Source organism: Grus americana, chromosome 3, assembly GCF_028858705.1.
Source record: "Grus americana isolate bGruAme1 chromosome 3, bGruAme1.mat, whole genome shotgun sequence".
Classification (NCBI taxonomy): domain Eukaryota; kingdom Metazoa; phylum Chordata; class Aves; order Gruiformes; family Gruidae; genus Grus; species Grus americana.
Window position 1 is genome coordinate 7,089,436 of NC_072854.1, and position 13,621 is coordinate 7,103,056.

General features: G+C 38.4%; 1 protein-coding gene across 2 annotated transcripts in view; it reads left to right on the forward strand.

Annotated features, from left to right (window-relative positions):
- Positions 1 to 13,621, forward strand: part of CD2AP (CD2 associated protein) — an 84,558-nt gene that overhangs the window by 45,434 nt on the left and 25,503 nt on the right. For both annotated transcript variants that reach the window (XR_008576534.1, XM_054821726.1), the window contains exons 4-7: positions 1,294 to 1,394; positions 5,760 to 5,880; positions 8,462 to 8,646; positions 12,262 to 12,370. Coding sequence is in view for 1 of the 2 variants with exons in the window: in XM_054821726.1 (XP_054677701.1) it covers positions 1,294 to 1,394; positions 5,760 to 5,880; positions 8,462 to 8,646; positions 12,262 to 12,370 (516 nt within the window). In the remaining variant the exon portion in view is untranslated. The remainder of the gene's footprint in view (positions 1 to 1,293; positions 1,395 to 5,759; positions 5,881 to 8,461; positions 8,647 to 12,261; positions 12,371 to 13,621) is intronic.

Genomic DNA, 13,621 nt, shown 5'->3' on the forward strand with positions numbered 1-13,621 from the left:
GCATGTAGAAAATTCTTGATTTGGTAAGTCCTCTCTCAGAAATTTTAAATGCTGAATATTTCCTGCCATGTTCTGTACTGACGACACTGGGTGTGGTGGTCTTTTAAAGGTCTGACTTTGGACTTTCAATGCTGCTATTATAAGACAAGGATCAATCTTGGAGGCAGTATCTCTGTTTTTGAAATGTTTTTACCCAGCTAATCTTAACTGCTGAAGCTTGAGTATGGAAGGAGTGCAAAGCTTTACCACTTCAAACTTTTGATTCATACTGTCACTTAAACCGTGGCAGATGGGTTTTGAGGAGGATAGGGATTGTGTGTGGGTCATAGCTCAGGATGACAATTGCCTTCAAAAGCGGTGCTGGCTGCTCTGTTGTGGAAAAGGTCTGAAGGCATGGCCTCTTGTTTGAAGGAGAAATGCCTAAGCTCTCCAGGTTCATCAGCAGCATCACTCCAGGATATGTGCAGAGCAATTGTGCAATCGCAGGTTCACACCGCTCTGGCTGGAGGAGTTGTTAGAAGCCACTTCAATGCTCTCCCCTCTCGGGATGTCATTTTGTCTTTTTAATGCCTGCAAAGCTTTAATAATACGTGGCAAACACCTGAAGATTGCACTTTTCTTTTAATTTTGCCTTTTTTCAAACACTGCTAATTGAAGTTTAGGTTGAATTTCTCGACTCCATACTGGCACTGAGGAAAGGGAAGGATTTTTGCTTTCACAGACAAAAATGAGTTTGGATTTTGAAATATGAGCCGAGCAAATGTTAGCATTACCTCAGACCTGTAGCTAGCAAGGTCTTTTGTTAGAGGGCAGAAAGGCTATCGGCACTTCAGTGTTGTGCAGAACAAAATATTTGTTATTTCTTTCAGGATTCCTTAAAGACTGGAGGCTCAAACATGCACGTTTTCTTTCAAGCAAGTGCTAGCACTGCAACTGGCAGCGGTTGTCATTTTTGCAGATTTTGGTCAGGAAATAGCTTGAAAATCATCGTACTGGGGATTTATCTGACTTGCTTGTGTCAACATGTTTTTTATAGCATGTTGGTAATTGGCAATATAGTGTTTATTTGTTTGCAGTTGGCAGTCTGTGAAGCTCGATGGTTTTCAAGCTTGAAGACAGACGTCACTAGCCTAAAGTGACACAAGCAAACAAGAAAACCAGCAGCAAATGCTCTGTAGCTTTTTGGGATGATTTATGGGTGTTCTGGTCAGATTTGGTCCTCAGGAGCTGAGTGGAGGAAAAACCAGTTTTCCTTTGCGAACGTTCTTACTTTTGCCATTTCCCTTGACTCAGGGTCCAAGAAGCGGCAGTGCAAAGTGCTCTTTGAATACATCCCGCAGAATGAGGATGAGCTGGAACTCAAGCTGGGGGATGTGATCGACATCAATGAAGAGGTAAGCTGTTTTACAGAGCTGATTGTCTCTTCATGGGGCCAAAATTCATGTCCTTTTTTTTTTTTTTTTTGACTGAATACTTGAATTACAAGGATGTTGGAAAAACAGCATAGGAAGTATATTTGATGCTAAAGCTAATAGTTTAGGAGTTCTTTCTCTTAGGATCTAATCCTAACACTTTAGATGTGTAGGGGAAGTATTTGATCATTGCAGCAATAAACTGTGATCTGTTTGTTACACAGATTCCTTCTTCGAAAGACTTTAACAGTTCTTTGGCCCTGTGATCCTTGTTTTTAGGATGCTTATGCTAAAACTGTTTGACCAGTTGCCTTTAAGTTGACATACTCTAACTTGGTTTAGGTGAAAATGTTATTTGATCTGATTTCATGCTTTCTTGCAAACTCATTGAAGCTTTTGAACTCACAGTAATACTCACAGTATTCAGCACAGAAGCCTGTACCTGTAGGACAATGTACTTCAATCCACTTGCACAAAAATATGGAGCACACAAGTGCACTCAAAAACATGTTATTATTTCTATTGCCTTCCTTTTCCACTGGGTAAGAAATACAGTTGAAGATGTGTCTTGATGTTCAGACTTTGGTAATGGCCCTGTATGGTTGGGGTGGGGGCTTCTTACCTTTTCCTACCTACATGCTTCCTTGGTATCTGTTCCATTCAATAGCAACTTGTGTTGTGTAAGGCCTGAATATGTGGGAAGAGTGTCTTGTAGGGGAGTGAAATCTTTCAGAGAACCTGTGGAAAAGACCAGATTGTGGAAGGAATCTTTTCAGAACTAGGTGGAAAATTTCTGCACAGCATTCTCTGACCAGTGCCATGTCTTCGTACTACCTCCCTGAGAGTCCGAGGAAGGAGAAGACTGAACTTTTCTTCCTGGTCATGTGTCTGGGGGTGCTTTTTAAGCAGCTTTATGAGATTGTGTTTTTCACATGCGTGATCTCTTTTGAAGAGAGTGCTAACTCTTCAGGATCCCGACAGTTGCCAGAAAGGACTTTTTCCATTCTCCTAGCAAGGAAAAAGTTATGCTTTTCCATGCATTTGCACTAATGACTTCTACAATTTGTTCTCTTTGAATAAACAGAGCAAGTGACTTGTAAAACCTGCTCACTAAAATCAGTTTCATAAATACCATTGTGTGGGGGTGTTTTGTAAAGGAGCACTCCTGGATAACCTCACCAGTTTAATTTGTGGATGGTGCCTGTACGCAGCAGTCATGACTTTGAATAGTCCAATGTAAGCATTTACAAGAGGTATTATGTGCAGTAAAGTGTTGCGGAAGCTGCCATTTCGGGTTGCATATGTCAACATCTGGAATTATTTTGGGAGGGGTGTTCAATGTGATTATCAGAGACGACCATGTAGCCAAACAAAATAAAAAGATCAAAGCACTTCCTCATCTGATTTCTTAAGGAAACATGGATTTTAATTTAGTCATTTAAATTTTTTTTTTTTGGTCAGTTCCCATGCTGCTTCCTTTTCTAATGATTTGAAAATACATATTTGTAGTACCCAGCCTTTGCTACTTCTGAGAAAAACTTAATCAAATTTTTAGGCAAGTGCTACCAGGTAGAAAAATATTGCAGCTAACTACTAGCACAGAGCTGTAGACAGACTGTTTTTATGATGGCGTAGAATAGACCTGATAGTTGTAGGCTATGTCTGCTTCACAAAACTGTACTGGTGGACCCAGAAATGTGAAGAATGGTGGAAAATACCAACCATTGGTTGTACAGTATGCTGGGATAACTTGTCTTCACTACCATGAGATGATCTTAGCTTCCATTTATATATAAAAGCTGCTATTTATATATATGCAGATAACTCATTACTGTTACTTCAATGAAAGATCATTTGGTCAGTTTTTTTAATGGGGAAAATAAGGTAAAATCAGCTCCACAAGGGGATCAGTTCTACCAGTTGCCTGAGAATAATTCAGTATTTAGCCCTTGCAATTGTTTTCATAAATTAAGTAGTTACAACTGACGCTACTGATCGTGAAATCAAAGGTGGAGGCAGATGGGTTCAGAAATAAAATGGCTAATATTGAAGAGAGCAGGTGATAAGGTTCAGAAGTAGCTTTTATGGAAGAAGGCCCTTGTGCTGCACGTGATAACTGTATCATTGCTGTAAAACTTTTTTTCTTCCCCCTGCTCCTGTCAGATGCAGCACTAAGTAGCAGATTTATTTTTGTAGTGTTATATTTGTAGTATTTGCATGCTGTGTTATCAAGCATAATCGAAATTCATATGACTCAATTAGTGGAGTCGTTATTTAAAAAACAAACAAAAACAGGATTTGCAAAACTGCTTGTTTCAACCTTCCCCCCCACCCCTCTTTGTTTAGTAGTCTGAGTTTTTTATCATCTTGTAGAAATAAGTTGATGAAATTCACACTCAGAAAAAGTACTCATGTTCGTACCAGAGCTGTAACTCCCTCTTGTGGAAATTGGATCATGTGGTAAGATTTTGAAAAGGAAGATATGAGTTGTGAAATTGTCATCTGTGTTGCTAGTGCGCAGAGATGCACAGATTCTCTCCACCAAAGCATGTAGAACTTTTTAAAAAACAGGTTAATGTTGATTAAAGATACTTTTTTCTGGTAATATAGTTTGTATATAGTCAGGTTTTTTAAAGACAGCATGGTGAGGAGGCTGAAGCAAGTAGACTCAAGAAATTTTTGTGTTATTCCTGACTGTCTGTGAACTGGTATCGCTTTTACTTGCAAGTCTGTAAAGTGCTTTGCTGACTTTATTTCTTGGCAGAAGAATACATGGATGCTTGAGTTGCTTTCTGTATCGTAACCATTAAAAGTCCCTTTCTCATGGCTCTTGGGTGTAGTATGGGTGAGTCAAGGCATTTGAATTTTAGTTTTCTGTAATGTATTCTGTAAAGCACGAGGCGCCCGAGCCTGGTCAGCACTTGTCAGTAACCTATGCTTAAAATTAGTTTCAGAGGACCAGACTCTGAATTTGAACCATTCACAGCCAAGCTATATTTAAGCACCAGGATGTCTTTAAAAGTAACAGTATTCTTTTCATTGCCTGTCTGTCTCTGTAGCTGCCAGGTTTTTGCGTGCGTTCTGCTTGCCTGGAGGTAGGCTGGCGTTTAAAAACTATGCATGTGTGTCAGGCGTAGTGACCTACAAAACAAGGCTAAAAAAAGATAATGTAAACAACTGCTGGGGTTTTTTTTTTTCTTCCCTGTTGCTTTTCTTTCTTATCTTAAAGCTTTCCAGCCCCAAACCAGACCAATTGAAATGAAATATTTTGAAAATTTATCTTAATTATAGTTTTTAAATAGTACTCATTAGGCAAATGCATTCAATTTATTTAAGACTTTTTGAAAACTGTTCTTAAATTTGAAGACCAAAATTCTTAGTCTTCTGGCATTGTTTTACACCGTCACCTGTCCATGCCCAGCTTTTGTTTGTTGTGCTTTGGGCTGTGGGGTATTTCCGAGTAACGTTTCATTAAATTTTGGAGTATTGCAGTGTAAATGACACACCAGCAAGTACATAACTGAGCATTAGAGCTGTCATGTTCCCTAATTCCTGCACAGGTTTATTTCCAGTGCAAAAATGAGTTATTCTGTGAATAGCAAAGTCAACAAAATTTGGCATCCAACAGATTTCTATCCTTAGGACTGCTGTGTGCCACTACAAAATCCTCACGCGTCTTGGCTGGCCAGCTCAGATGGGGAAGTATCTGTACCTTCTGGCACACCTAGAGCTGGGCGTGTGCTGCTCAGCCAGTTGCCCCCTGCTAGAGGGAATGGATAGCTTAGTTTTCCATTACTCTGTGATGTCCTTAAGGACTTTTTTCTGTTCTACCCAGCATCATTATAAATTATATATTTGAAACTTGTGTCTCTTGATCAAAATTGGTTGAAGCTGTTCCCGTGAGGCCAGTGGGAACAGGACTGGTGGAAACTGGACAAGACAAAGGAAAAGACAGATGGACAGCAGGACAACGTAAAAAATTCCGTAGAAAGTTGCATCTTTATTTCATAAACAGTTTAGTATTTTCTTCTTGTTAGATGTGTAATGCCTGTTACTCTGTCTTACCTCGAGACAGTTGATGAACGTTTTCCTTTTCTTCTGGATTAATTGGCATAGGGCTAGTCTCATGTTTCAGGATCATTTCTGTAATGATAGAAGTGACAGTAAATTATTTTTTTAGTCGTCTTTTTGCCTACAGTTTCTACATCTTTGGTAAGTTTCTTTAAAGAGGAATTATGGTCATTTGAACTTTCCCAAAGTTGTTCGTAGAGTTTAAGTGAACTATGGATGGAATTGATAGGAATTTCCTTTTGCTTTATTGGTAATGTGCAAAATATTTCCATACAGGTAGAAGAAGGCTGGTGGAGTGGAACACTAAATGGCAAGGCAGGGTTGTTTCCTTCAAACTTTGTGAAAGAATTGGAATTGACGGATGATGGAGAAACACAGGACACTCTGGATGACACAGGTGGTATTCTGTTTGTTGCAAACCCTTAGCAAAGTCATTTTAGATCTTAGGTATGATTTGGACTATTATGGTTGTAATACAACAGAAGTTGTAAAGAATTCAAGCTTCCTAAGAAAAGTAAGTATTTAATTTCATTTTAGAAAGTATTGATGCTGAGTATGAAGATGCCTGTCTTGCTTCCAGTGTACTCCTAATAAAATTGCAGTCAAGGCCTTGATCTTGCAAATGTATATTCTGCATTTTATTACTAGAAATGTTATCATATTCAGAGTTGAGCTTGCTTTTTTTTAGTATTGAGTATAAAATTATTCTTCCGTTTAATAGCTTTTTTCAGTCTTATTCTCACAGACATGAGTTCTCTAACATGGAAAGCTTAAGTGTTTAACCATGTCAGTTGAGAATTAAAACATAAATCAAAACAGTATAGAGAGCTTCAATTTAAAATAAATCTTATGAAGGGGGGTCCTGGTTTTTATTATGTTTTAATCTAACAATAAAATGGTTTTAAGGTAGTATTTACATTTAGCCATTCCTTTCTTGCTATGATTGTATAGCTCGGGCAGAAGCGGATGGTCTGTGGCTGAATAGTAGTTGAGTGTTTAGTGGTAGTTGAGTGCTTAGCGGTGCCAGGCAAGTGTGTGCTTTACAGGCAATTACTTTGTTCCCTTGAAACTGCACTTTAAAGGCATTTTGTAGATGAAGGCCTGTTTGAAGGTTGAGGACTTGTGATACGATACTGCTGGAATGGGAGTGTTCTTTGGGAATAACATCTTAATGCGAGTTGATTGATGCTTAAAGACAGCTGTGTAATGTTCAAGGAAAAAAGTGGTTTTGGTTTTTTCTTTAATTTTTTATGTTCTCGTAGTAATGGGCCCCCTCATTTACAAGATGTTTAGTATTGATTGTCCCTAACAAGGGTTTGCTCAGAGATAGGAAAGAAAAGTCTGGCTTGGATTTGTTTGGTAAATTACGGAAATAATTGCAGTAGTGTAAAATAAGAGTTGTTTGATTTGAGCAGTCCCAAATAGCTCAGTGTCTGTCTCCTTGGAGGTCAAGTTCCCTGAGTTTAGTTGGGTCTGAGATGAATTTACTAATGGGTATGTGTTGGTCTTAATTCCTGAATACTGAGATCAGTGGGACTGAACAGTAATTTGAAGTAATTGTACTTTTCATCAGTAACTGACAAGTTATGATTTTCAGTCCCTCACACCCCCAGGGGTTATGTTATATTATATTTAATGCTCAGTACTTTCACAGGCAGGATCTCAAGTATCTGCTAGCTCTTTCCTCACTCCTGGGAACCAGTAAATGCCCTGTTCACTGAGCTATGGTCTTTCAAACATGCAACCTGGACTCTTCTCGTCAGTGAAATTTCTAGCTATCCCTTTAGATATCTAAGAGGGATATAACTAAGTGAAGAGTAACTCAGTTGAGGAATGGTGAGAAACTGAGGTCAAAAGGCTATGTAACTTTGTGGGATTATCGAAACCCCTTAAATTTATGGTTGAGGGAAGAGGCTTTAATCTTTATTGCCATTCCCAGGCATGCATACACTGGGAAAAACTTAACTGAAAGGCTGTTTTGAATTTGGTTTATAAAAGCTGTCTATTTTCACATGGCTATCTCCTGGAATTCTGCACATGAAAATACTTTGCCTGTGAATACTAGTTTGTAGGTTTTAACAGATTTGACTGTAACTTAAAAATAAAATAAATAAAAAAAAAAAAAACCAAACAACCCAAAACCTCAAAAAATCCCAAACAAAAAAACCCCAAACAAAAAAAAGTTTTAAAAGCTCCTAACACCTAAATTAAGTTCTTCTCTGAACTACATTTTTTGGGGGTGGATAAATGTTGTCCCTTAAAACTGAAAGATTAAGAGAATATTAAATAATTGTTATCTAGCAGTGATTAATCTCAAACAACTGTGATTAAATGTTTAACTCATTTAAAATAGACGTTAATTGTTATCAGGTTAAAAAACTACTTACATTTGTGAAAAAGTCTTTTTAGTTATTTTTGATAGTGCATTTCAAGCAATTGGAAAAATTCGCTTTGGTGCCTTGAGAGGCATCACTCTATTACTAAACACACTGTTTTTTTCCTGTGGCTGTTGAAACATGGTAGCACTCATTATGGACCTTTATTGATTATCGCTTTCAGAAGCTATAGCTGCGCAAATGACAAGCTTTTAAATGTTGGACTAAAACCATGTCTTCAGAAAATGCCTAAGCAATGTTTCGTAAAACTAATGGAAAAAATAATATGAACATTAACAGACTGTGGAGCCTGAGTGATAACTGAAATAGCAAGAAATATTAGTGATCTAATGACTTAGTTGCCAGAGTATTCAGTGCAATACTGGTGTCATTTGAAATGGTCTTTCGTTAAATAGACAACTAGAACAAATGTGAGGTATTACAGCTATAATAAAGTTCCTAGAAAAGCAGTTTAGCAAGAGCAGGGCACACAGCTATGTTACTTCCACTTTTTTTCCCAGAAGAGCAAGTAAATAATTTCAGATATTAAAACAACTTGTTCGTGTTTTTTTTTTTTTGTTTTTTTTTTTTTTTAACTTTCAGAATCTGTTTTCAGTGGTCCTACCTCACCTGTGGTCTCTCCAGGAAATGGGAGTGAACCTGGATCTGGACCAGCACAGCCAAAGAAAATCCGAGGTATTGGGTTTGGAGATATCTTTAAAGAAGGCTCAGTGAAACTTAAGACAAGATTATCCAGTAATGAATCAGAAGATAAAAAGCAAGATAAGGTTTGTAGCAGTTCATATTGTTATTTTTGGGTTTCCTGTAAAAATAATTTAAGACTTGAATCTGAAGATGTAATATCTTACAGATGCTGAATATACTGGCCATTTAAAAATGTGTCAATATTGTTCCATAATCAGACCATAATCATCTCACAGGGCTTTTGCCTATAAAACAAAACAAACCCCCTCAAACTTCTTTCATAGGAAGTTATATTTAACATTGATTCCAAAAGGCCTATTCAAATGTATTGGTGGTTAAAACATTAGAGAGGGAAAACCAAGCTGATATAAAAGTTGTCATTTCAAAGCCACGTGGTGTAAGACACGCTAACTTCCTAAACATATCTCCAGTACGAGGTCTATCCTAGTTCTCTTTGTAACAGACTTTGTACACAATCTGGGACAAGGCTGTTAAGTCTTGCTATACAAGTTAAACTTGGCCTTTAAAACAAGGAATACTTTGGGGTTTCTTTAGTTTTTGATTTAGGTTTTTTCCAAGTTTTAGTGGATGATGAGATTGCTGTTTTAGGTGTCAGCTGTCCTTACCAACATAAACATCCTTCAGTGAATGCTGAAGCTTTTGGCTTTGATGTCTTAGGTTAATGAGCTACATAAACTGCTGGTTCTGTAAGCCTGAAAAATACTGTTCTACAGTTTTGCATCCTCTCTGACTTTCTCTCCTCCCTTTTTTATGAGTGGAAAAAAGAACAGTTTATTCTCTATATTGAACTTAAAGATTAGGAGAAAGCAGATAATGTGATGATAGTGAAATTGCTTTAGTGTGAGTTTTATTTTAATCTGAACCCAGGACTGCTCTTATCCCTTGGAAGCACAACAGTGATGCTCAGTCCTTTATCTTGAATCTTACGCATCATTTATACTGAGAGCTCATGTATGGATTTTCAGCTTTTAATGAATTAAACGCAGCCAAGATAATCCAGTGTTTCAGTTTTTACTCAAGTCATCAGTTCAAGAAAGCTTTGAAAACCTTTGTCCAAATTCAATTTTTTGTCTGTAGGTTGTGGTCATTAATGCTGTTTTGCTGACTGATTTGCTTTCCTCTGCTGCTACAGAAATAATTGTGATGGTGTAGGGCGAAAAGTGGGGTGAGTCCCTGAGAAGAGGGTAGGGACAGAGACTTCCTTGAATGTGTGTTCCCTCTGTAGCAGTGCTCAGAGCAGTGCTTGTTCACCTATAGATATGGTGTGCGTCCTCTCTGTTTCTGGTGCAGTCAAAACATCAGATGATTCAGAAGATGAAAATTACAAGAGTGTCACCTTCTGTTTAAGGCTCTGGGAATGTTATCTCCTAAGGAAGATGATGTTCAGCTTGGAGAGGAGAAGACTCTGGGGAGACCTTATAGTGTCCTTTCAATATATAAAGGGAGCTTATAAGAACAATGGAGAGAGGCTTTTACTGAGGTTTGTAGTGACAGGACCAAGGGCAATCCTTTTAAACTGAAAGAAGGTAAACTTAGAATGGACGTAAGGAAGAAATTCTTTACTGTGAGGGTGGTGAGGCACTGGCACAGGTTGCCCAGAGAGGTTGTGGAGGCCCCATCCCTGGAAGTGTTCAAGGCCAGGTTGGATGGGGCTTTGGGCACCCTGGGCTAGTGGGGGGTGTCCCTGCCCATGGCAGGGGGGTTGGAACTAGATGGGCTTTGAGGTCCCTTCCAACCCAAAACATTCTGTGGTTCTATGAAGCACATTGATTTTTTCCTTGGTTCTCTCCAGGCTTTGTCCCTTGTAGCAGGAGTTGATGGGATCACTACATCTTTGTGTGAATGCTGTTAAACTTTCAATTTCCTTTCTTGTTGTGAGATTGATTGTTCAAAAGTGTTTCCCTACTTTCTACGTTATACTTTGGATAGGCTTTTTGTACTCCCAATTTACGTTCAGTTAATGCGAAGTCTGCTCAGACATTTTGAATTGTGTTATTTGACAGTGTATAAACACTAAAATATGTTGGCACTCTGTCTTGTTGGTTTGTCTGGAAAGTTGTAGGCCATTTCTCAAGAAGAGAGGAAATGAAGTGAGAAAACAGTTTTGCATAGCTTAAAGGCAATGAAATAAACAGTTGAGTATAGCACTTAATATTCCATTTACACTTGTTGCCAAAGTCATCCCAAAGGCAGACAGGCTTACAGAACAACCTGGAGACCCCTAGGGAGATAATTCTCATGAAGGTCTTGCGAAAATGGACGGCTTCTTTGGATTTGTGCGCAACTTGCTTTGGAGTTAGATGGACGGATGCTGGAAGGGCATTCTCAGTCTTTAAGCCAATAAAGAAAAAAGCTGTCATCAGGAAACTCTAGATCAGAGAATGCTTTTTTTCCTCCTTGGGGAATTTGGAGACTGTTCGGCCCAGGAAGGCTGAGCAGTGATGTATCTGAAGTGCTCAGTAGTATATATGTTCTTACAGGAGATAGGTAGGTTTCAGCTGGTCCCAGCATCCTGCCTGGGCTCAGTCTATTTATACTCCGTCTGCCTAAACTTCCTCTCGCACTTCTAATAGTATCTTGGTTTGGAAGGGGGAAATGTAGAGGTCTATTTCCACATTGGACTTGTTTAATCTCATAGGTGGGTTATTTTAGTGCTTCCTTCATATAGCATTCTGGAGTGAGTCAAATTGCATATGTACTCCAAGAACATCCCAAGTGACCGTGGCTTCCTCTACGGTATGTCAGAGGTGCCAGACACCAGCCCAGAGGCATCATCTGTTTTTACGGAGAGTAAACCTAGTTTCTCTGGTAGTAGAAAGTCTGTGACGTTTAATTGCAAATGAGAATGAACAGAGTAACTAAAGGCAATGGGATTTTTCATGTCAGTAACGCTATTAGGGCTGCTCAGGTAAGTACTGACTGTAAGATCATATTCTATGTTTGTAGCTCATAGGGCTGTGAAGAAGTGGCTGCAACTGAAGCTGTCTGAATCTTCCTGGCAGCTCAGTAAGTCTCCTGGGGGGAGGAAAAAAAAATATTGGAACAATTATTTTGGTTAAATGTTAACTCTGAAACTTGTTACCGGTTGCAATGCCTTTGTGGTTTTTTGGTTCAGGAGAAATCTCTAGTGACGTTTATCTGTTCTGGTTCTGTTCTGTATGAATCGCTAAGAGTGAAGGGAAGCCGGGACAGGCTTTCATGTGCTCGTACGTTTCTCCAAGTAGTTAAAAACTGATTGCTGCTTCTGCTGAGGTGGTGTATGGGTACTGAATATTCCTGCTTTATTCCAGTGCAAAGTAAGTGCGGTCAGTGAGTTACTTTCAGCAGAGCTTTTAAAACAACCATTTCTGTTCTGCACTGGAGGAGGCAATGTTCAGGATAACGGCACAGTAACGCTTGGAATTGCTGAAATATGATTGCAAAAGTATATCTTGCAATGTCCTGAGATTGGCTTCTGGTTTGAAAGCTGTGCTGTGTCTTTAATCGGGAGACAAAATACTGCAGTGACTTTAATGAAGTAACTACTATAAGGACTTAATGGGAAAGCTCATTGAATCCCTTGGAGGTGGTTGTTCACATAATCTCAGCTACTGAAAACTTGAGTATGTCCTGTAGCCTAATCAAAAGTAGAACTCATAGTGAATTTTTGTTAACAAAGTTCTCTTTCATTCATATAGCCATCACCTAACCATCCTTCTGGAACAAAGCTAATTCATTTTCCCAGTACAACAAAAACTGAAAATGTGTCAGAAGTAATAAAATCAGAAGCTGAAAGTAAACCGAAAGGTAAGGCCAATGGAAATTTACATCCATTATTTGGTAGTCCTCTCTACAGAAGTATTTGGTTGTCAATTTTTTTTGTTAAAATCTTGAATTTTTGTGTATACTGTGTTTTTGTGTAATATTCTGTACCTTTGAGGAGTTACGCAAACGCAAAAGAGTCTGGAGCAGTTCTTCCTTGCATTTCTGTGGAAAATGAAACTAAAACGCTTGTATGGTAGTCTCCCAGAACAAAACAGGCTAGGGTGTGAAGTTTTTTTGCAGCAGCCCCATTGCATTAATTTGCTACGCTGACATGCTCAAACTGACTGACTATTTGCCTAGCTTTTAGTGCTCAGCTGGAATGCTGGAAATCTATTGCTATGGAACAGTCCCGTAACTCAGTTTCTGTCCCTAGGCTATAGAAGTGAGGCTCAGGATTTACTGTGGAGTTGCTAGCGTGTTGTCATAACTGTATGTGAAGTTTTGTGCATCAGAAAGTTGGTGCTTATGTTTTGTTGAAGTCTGTTCCTTAGATAATCCAGTTCCACTGTGGCTCTGTTTATAACAACTTCTTTTTTTCTTTATTATCTCTAAGAATTTATGACTTCATTTAACTACCAAATTGCATAGTTTTATCTAGAGAGATATTTTTAAGTCTACCCAAAACATCTTGTGGGAGTGCCAACCCCATATTAAAAATTAACTTAAATTATGTGATGTGTAGACAGCTCGTTTCGCCTGGTTCCAGAGCAGATATTTTTTTTGACTTATGTATTGTAATTTCAAGTATATTTTTGTTTTATGCGGAAATACCTTATTTTGGTGTAAGTGGTTGTTTTACATGGAATGCATTATTTGCAGAAATAAATAAAAACTACAACAAACAATTGAGGTTTTGCCTGTGTTCAGGAATTGTGTAATGTAGCACAATAGGACACTTGAAATGGCAGGTTTGTTAGAGCCCTAGTTTATCTGTATCTGTAGCAGTATGTAGGGCATCCATGCCATTTTAGCCATATTTCGGCTTTGTTAAATTGGATAGTTATAAGTAGCGTGACCATGGTTACAAGTACAGCTGATTACTGTCAAGAAGTGTTTGATGCAATAGCTTGAGAGTAGTAAATACTTAAGTTTTGCCATTGCAAAGCATGTATCCAAAGTCTGTGTGCGATGCATTGGAATGGAAGTTGATGCTTACTTGCAACTTTGAAATCTTTACTAAACGTCAAAATTGAGATAGTCGTGGGCTCTTGCTTTTAAACCATTCCAGTGCTA